Source organism: Cupressus sempervirens, chromosome 5 (assembly GCF_028749045.1).
Source record: "Cupressus sempervirens isolate cs-2001-9-10 chromosome 5, ASM2874904v1, whole genome shotgun sequence".
Classification (NCBI taxonomy): Eukaryota; Viridiplantae; Streptophyta; class Pinopsida; order Cupressales; family Cupressaceae; genus Cupressus; species Cupressus sempervirens.
The window spans coordinates 998250954-998259084 of NC_143122.1; the positions used below are offsets into that span (position 1 = coordinate 998250954).

The 8131-nt window shown below is 38.1% G+C and overlaps 1 protein-coding gene across 1 annotated transcript; it reads right to left on the reverse strand.

The window, feature by feature from the left end:
* Positions 1–4915: 4915 nt before the first annotated feature.
* LOC149559283 (CBL-interacting protein kinase 5-like) lies at positions 4916–7202 on the reverse strand. Its single transcript, XM_089833202.1, has one exon. The coding sequence runs from the start codon at positions 6413–6415 to the stop codon at positions 5087–5089; it is 1329 nt and encodes a 442-aa protein (XP_089689328.1). The 5' UTR covers positions 6416–7202; the 3' UTR covers positions 4916–5086.
* Between the last annotated feature and the right edge of the window lie 929 nt (positions 7203–8131).

Here is an 8131-nt window from a genome sequence, read left to right on the forward strand (position 1 = left end):
GTTGCTTTTATCACTTTCCTTTGTTGAATCATTTTTAGTACCATGATTTTTTATTTATTTTTAATGACCTTGAAGCCTTGGTCATGAAGGTTCAAGAAAGAAGGCATCAAGGGAAAAACTTGGTTATCCTCCATCAAGGATTGATCCTTTGCCTCTACAATTTTCATCATGCTCTTTGCCCTCCCTACAATATTGTCCTCGTACAAGCCCTCATGGCTAATATCCACACCTATTGGTAATCCTATTTAGATTTCGGCTAACCCTACTACCAGGTGTCACATGATACCTCTCTAATTAGTTAGAAGAAAAATAAGAAAGCCCCAACCTAAACTACCTCCAACAAGAAGCTAAAACTTAACCCTCCTATTGATTTGGGTGATTAGGATGTGGAGTTGGGAGGTGGGCACAGACGCTCTCATGGGACTGCCTCTAACCCTAGCGAAAAACAAATGGTTGATAGAACTTTCAATGTGGATGAGGAGGATTCTAACTCAGAATCCAAAGAGAGTGAGAAATATATGTTGGAAATCTAATGGGAAAGAGAGATACTAAGAGGGGGAGTGAATTGGGATCTCCAAAAAATTTACTACTTCAAACATAAACCATACTAAACTTAATTCACAAGCTCCTCATTAATCCTAATCATGCAACATCATGTAATGACATGTAATAACATCTACTAGCATGAATAAAATGCATAAACAAGTAAACAAAACTTGAAACAAGATTGTAAGAAAACTCAGGTGCGGAAATAGCTTCCTACACTAATCCCTTAAGTATTGTGCAAATTCATATTAAATCCTTAAAATTTCAAATTCGATATTATGTAAACAATAATACTGCAGTCAAACATAAATATAAAAAACAAATAGGGAAAGAAACCCAAACCCAAAGATATGCCAATGGGGAAAAAACCTTTCAGTAAAACAACCCCACCCCTCCAAAACTTGCATAATGTATTATCTTCAACACAGAAGGTTACAACACACTTGCAATGCAAGTTCTTTTAGGAGAACAAAGACACAGAAGACCAATCCAATAGCAACATACTATACCAACAATACACTTTCTCTCTCTAATTTGCAACCCTAAAATGCTTATATCATGTGCTTTCCCTTTTAGGGAAACTTCCAAAAAACAACCATATTAGGGTTTTACCATTCTCCAGAAAAATAGGAACCCAAAAAAATTTGTGAGATGGAGACTTGAGTATACAGTACTCAATGATCAATTGCCTCATGTCTTCATGTCTTCATGTCTTCACCCATCATTGAATCTTCCAGAGATAGCTCTTACGCATCATAGGAATCCGTCATAACTATTTTAGCCATGATCTCCTTACACACAATTTAAGATGTTGACACATACAAGTGGGGTTATACATCAACATGCCAACTAGACATGTACACTCACACTTAATTACATTATTTGTAAAAAATACGTTTATAAAACAAATAATAAGAATAGAAATTATCCAAGGTTGAGACACCTTATTCCTAACAATGATTTGGTAACACGGAAACCCTCTAAGGTGAAGGTAAAACTACAGTGGGGATGATGCCCACAAAATCTTCACTACTGCACTAACAAAGGGCCTATTAGGGATACAACTTGATCACTTCTGATGATCTACCCTATGAGGGGTCTAGTATGTTAAAAGCATATAAGACTATTCAGTCTACCTTTACAAAAGGATTTGAACTTCACAATTAAGTGAGTACTATGTTAGGAGATTTACAATAGGCCTAGTAGGACCACTCTATTAAGAGATTCAACTGATACACTGATTGGAATGTAACAGTACCTTGATCCTATGGTCTACACTAATATGTTGATAATGAATCTTATATTTCCAATATCTAATCAACTCAATGTAACTGATCGCAGTAACTCTGCACTATGTTGTTCAATCACCTTTGTCCTTCACAACTCACTAATTCACCTTCAATTTCACATACACGCATTCCTCCAACTCACAACACCTCTCTTAATTTAGGCATCAAATCTTCCTTAAAAAGTCATCTTAAGAAGTTTCCAAATTGAAATAAGTGATTCTCATTCATTCCTTTTGTCGCTTAAGCTTTTCGATTTTCTGATTGGTTCTTCATATTGTGTAGGGATTAGTGATACAGAATTACATGCGTAATTAACTCCTTGATCTTTACCTCAGTCGTAGAAACACATTTCATGCTTGGCAAAATGGTTTACATAAGATTTTGTGCCACTCCAAACTCATATACTCAAATTGCATAACTCGACACATACAACCTCTAACGCTCGATCATGTTTGGTTCTTCTTGTTGATTCTCGGCATGTACTTCGCTCAGTTTGAACTATTTTTGCTCTAAATTGCTTCGCTCATGTAGCACTCAACTTATACCAAGTGTTTCCTTTTGACTAGCTCAACAACTACTAACTACTTGGTGACTATACTTTGCTTGACACATGTTGAACTTGTGCACTTCTTTTCATTATAGCTCAACCGTTATTGTGGCTTGGTCTTAGTGTTGATTGACCAACTCTACCTTGTAAATGACTAAGTGTTTTGCACTAATAGACAATACCAAGATTACCTTTAGGGTGACAAAATTAAGGGGAGTAAATCTAGGCAAAAATAGAGTGTTGTTAGGAACAATTATGTGGAAGAGAAGAAGGATTAAGTTACTATCAACAACAAGGAGACAACTCATGTTTTGGCTAGCTTTAATTTGGATATTGTGGACCTTAGTGTCAAAGATGGAGCTCAAAACCTTAAAGATACCTCTCTCGTAACTGCTACCTCCCCCCTTGCCCTAGTGATCAAGGATACTTCTACTTCCTTCCACTATAACCCCCCTCCCCCGTTAAGGATCTCTCTAACCCCCTATCTATGTGGGGTGAACCTACTGGGAAACTTTTAAATGTCAAGACTACAACCCTTTGGTGAAAGACATGAAGTGCCTTACAAAGGAATTGAAACTTGAATAGTATGGTCTCTAATCTTGATGAGAGTTTCACTACCCTCCTTGATTTTTTAGTGAAGATGATGCACTCTACTAGTATCACACCACAACTTCTCCAGCATGAGAATGAGAAAGGCACCAACAAAGGAGACGATGACAACTTCAAGAGACTACATAGGTTTTCAGTTGACAATTCGCTGAGGGTGTTGCCATCTAAACCGATGACATCAAAATGCCAAGGAAAATGAGGCTTTGTCATCTCTTTTTATAAATTCATATTTTGTTATGTTTGATCATGTCGTCCTACGAGGTATTGAAATTTTTTTATTATTATATGATAACTATGAATGCTTTTAGTAGTAGTATTTTTTAATCTTTTCTAATAAGATGAACTATGAAACTATTTGGTTATACTTTATTTTCAAAGTTAATAGTTTGTTAAACTTGTTCTTTATGGTTAATAGGGTGGAGTTTTTTGTTTCTAGTGGTGATCTCCTCTTGTTGTACTAATACGTCAACTCCTCACTTTTGATTGCTTTTCATATAAAAATAACTAAATGTAAATGTCTAGTTAAATCTAGAAACTATATAGCTAAACTTAAAATATTATAAGCAATGATTTAAAAAGTTATATATGAATATGACATGAAAACAAAATATTAAGAAGCTAAAAACAAACCATCTAATCCTATCTCAAGATACTCCATGAAATCTTAGAAGTAGGTGCTCTTGTTTCCTTGCACAAAATTTAAAATTTATAATGACAAGGGACCTTACTCTTATCTTTGAAGATAATCATGTGAAATTAATATAAAACTATTATACATAACAATTCTAGATGATTCTTTCATTAAAATTTTCTCCATATCTTTAAACACATATAAACCTATGCCAATAAACTTGAAAAAATGTATAATAATTTAAAATATTTTCTTATAATAATAAATTAACTATTATTTAAGAATTTTAATTTTAAAAACTAATATGATTAACCAATTTATTTTTTTTTAAATATAATTTTGCTTCCCTCCCAAAATCTTATATTACAAATGCATGATAATAATTAGTCTCAACAAATGACCCATTACTACTAAAATCAGAAAACCACTAAAACTACCCACCAAAAATTCATAAAACTATTCGTAAAAGAGGGCCCACTATAAAAGTGACCATTCATGAGAAATTTGACCACAAGGGTCCCCTCCAATAGTGAACAGTCCTGAATTGCCTGGCTTAAAAAAACCAGGCGTAGCTCTAAAGAGTACAAGACGATAAGAATTTAGACCCAAGAATCTTTCTGGAGACCATGAGAACTTTTAATAGCGAAAGTTCCGCCATTATTGTGCTTGTGAATCTTATGATAAGCAACTTGCTGGACGACTATAATTTCTGATGAACGAGCCTGACACTTTATTGATCACTGAACACAAACCTATGAACTTATCATTTATTGTTGTTCAATGTTTGTGGAAGGTGAAGAATAGTATCTCTCCACGTGTGGAAGCAGCCAGAGACTTTGAGATCGAAACTCGGCAAACTCAATCATAGATTCCTGGGCACTCCTACAGCGATAAATAGAAACTCAGAAAATAATTAAGAAAATCCTTAATTTTTCAATTCCGTCTCACAGAAGTCCGATGAGAATCTAAACCTGATAATCTTTTTGGAAACCATGACTACTTGTAGTTATACAAGGCCAAAGGCTGATCTGCCATTACTGTGCTTTCTGAATCTTATGATAAGCAAATTGCTGGTCGACAGGAGTAATTCCTACTGGACCATCCTGACAATTTAAATAATGAGCAATGAACAAAAAGTTAATGAACCTGAATTAATTGTTATCTGTTGCAGGAAGAACAATGTCTTTCTCTGCATGTATGTAAGCAACCAGAGACGTGGAGATCCAAATTCAACAATCACATTCATAGAATCCGGGGCACTCATACAGCAAAATAGGAACTCCGATCCGAAAATAACGAAGAAAATCATGGATCTGCATAGATCTTGAAGAAGAACCAGGTTACAATGCACTCGGGCAGTTAAATATACAATGGAAAGCAGAAATCTGAGAATCCGATGGCACAACAATATGTACAATTTTTTGGTGAGAAACCCTAGGCTGACTTAAAAACCCCTGGATTCATTTAGTTCGAGTCTTCATGCCAGGTCCAGATGATATCCTTAAGGCCGGGCCTGAGCTGCTGGTCACAAAACTTGTTGTACTCCAGCGTGTCTCCGCCTGCCTTATTAAGCTCCACAACGAACAAAGACGGCGTCACTTCGAAAACCTCGGCAGCAATCGCCAAATGGCCTTTTCGCCCCTGTTCCGACCCCTCCAATTTCACCTTACAGTCCCTCTTCTTAATACTGAAGCTCTCCAGCTTTGCAATCTCCTCCAGCTTGGAAATTATGTTGGACGCCGGCTGCGTCGAAGTGAATCTGGACTCATGCTTCACCCTTTGCTTTTCTTCAAAGAGACCGGAGAGATTAAACCCCGGGGAAAGCGATATTATGTCGAAGGCGTTCAAAGTCGCCGGCTTTGCCGCCGCTGGGGTTTGATCCAGCAACGTTGGTGTAGTTTCACCGCTGAAAGCAGTTTCGACGTCGGCGGGGCTGATGCTGCTGCTGATCTCGTCTTCCACGGTAGGCAGTTTCTCGCGCTTGAAACCGCGCTTGAACCAGGCGGTTTCCATGAGCTGAGGAATGGTGATCCGCGCCTTAGGGTTTGGCTCCAGGAGCTTCAGAATCAGGCGCCGCACCTCCGAAGAAAACCAGGGAGGGCATCGGAAGTCCCCTTTGTAGATCTTCTTGTACATGGCCATCAAATTGGCGTCATGAAACGGCAAATACCCGGCCATGAGCACGAACAGAATAACTCCACATGACCAGATATCAGCCTTTGCGCCATCATAGCCTTTCTTGAGGATGACCTCGGGAGCTACATAAGCCGGAGTCCCGCAGGTCGTATGGAGCAGGCCGTCCTGCCTAAACTGCTCGGGCACTGCGCTGAGGCCAAAATCTGAGACCTTGAGATTTCCGTTATCGTCAAGTAACAGATTCTCAGGCTTCAGATCTCGGTGATAGACGCCGCGGCTGTGACAGAAATCTACAGCGCTGATCAGCTGCTGAAAATATTTCCTCGCCTCATCTTCCTTGAGCTTTCCCTTGGCGACCTTAGCAAACAACTCCCCTCCCTTAACATACTCCATGGCGAAGTAAATCTTCGTCTTGGAGGCCATCACTTCGTATAGCTGCACAACATTAGGGTGTCGCACCAGCTTCATCACAGAAATCTCTCTCTTTATTTGGTCAATCATGCCGACTTTCAAAATCTTCTCCTTCTCCATGGCCTTGATTGCAACACTTTCGCCGGTCTTCAGATTTCTTGCCTGATAGACCTTGGCGAAGGTTCCCTGGCCTAACAGACGCCCTAACTCATAGCGTCCCATAAGAACGTTAGACTTAATCTCCATTTTCCCCCACAACGGATCCCAAACAATGATCTAACAAGCTTCCTTTCAACAAAAACAGGCACAGCTAGCAAGATTGGTACCTCTTCTACCCCAAAAAAAATCAGAAAAATCAGCAATACAATATACAGAAAAAGACACAGTTTCCTTTCTTTTCCTTCTTTATTTCCTCTTCTTACAGAATATCAACCATCATCATAGTCGGTCTCGAACCCGAGACCTTGCTCGCCAATGTGCACGCCATTCCAGGTACAACGGCAGAGGTTCCTCTTCCTGCCCCGCCCCGCATCACTCTTCCCTTCCAGCTCCTGGAGCGCTAGAGCTGGGGATTGGAACCGGACATTCCCCAACAACATCTCTTATAGTAATGCATATACAAAATGAGTATACCCCCCTCAAAACACTCAATTTCCGAGATACTCAGTGGGTATAGCCCCCTCAACACACTCAATTTCCGAGATACTCAGTGAGTATACCCCCTCAATTCTCTCACTTCGCAGATGCTTACTGCCCGAAACAATCGGCAGTCGTATATACAGAAAAGGCTTGGAGAAATTTCTCGGTAGAGCTAACAAAAGAAGAATCCCTGAAGGCTCGAGAGATTATTCTTTCCTCTTTCCTCTTTTCTTTGGAAGTGTTAAGGAAAGGCCATTTTATAGGCCAAAATGGGGACACCTCAACAGATCCAAATAATTGAAATATGGGAGTATGTTGTGATTAATTTATGTTTTTACTTTTATTGGGATTGATGTTGCGAATGTGGCCATGTGATAGCTTACCTAGCAGTAACTGTCTAACTTTCCTTCCTCCCTTCCTCCCTCCTTTTAAGTTTAATTTTGTAATTTGTGGGGGTTTAAATTATTGCATGGCACATACCTGCTGGCAGATTCAACATTCCAATGGGCGTGTGCCGTGAGGTCAAGTATGAGTGGCCCATGTGGCCCATAGGTTATCCATGAAAAACCATTATCTTCACATTTCCCTCTCTGATGTACTTGGTGTTTTGAGTTTATTAGCATCGAGTTTAAATTCTAGTCTTCCATCTTATCTTGATGTTACAAGTATTATTTTGGGTGTATTGATTTTAGAGATATGAATAAAGAATGTTAAATAAAGATTTCAATGAAAGTGGAGAGATGTTTTTTAATGGGTTGAGTGGTGAGAAATTGTTTTTATTAAAGAAAAGTAATTACATATTAACAAAATAATAGTAATGTTGTTGTAGAGCAACTATAAAATGAAAAATAACATATCAATATTGTTGTTTCAGATGTTACAACAAACATATATGGACATCTTAACAAACATATATGGACATCTTACAACTCAAGTCAAATATTTAGTACAAAATCAGAAGAGTATGGAATGGTGGTGTAGGAGTAAAAAAAGGTATCTATTAAGGTTCAAAGTTTTAGAAGTTTGTTCATTAAGAAATAGGCAACCCCTACATATGGTTGCTTAGCCAAATGATAACTTCTTGTTTAGATGCATGTTATCTTGGCAATGTGTCATCGACCCTCGTGAGGATTAGTGACATGGTTTACTAACTAAATGTGTATTTTATAAATATAGTGGTTGTATCCAAACTTAACAGGTTGATCTTTTGGGGCAACGATAACCACTACTTCCAACATTTTATATTGTCAATACATTAGGGACTTATGTAAAGTTTATTACCATATTTGATTGATAGCAGAATTTTGTTGCAAGTACAAAAAA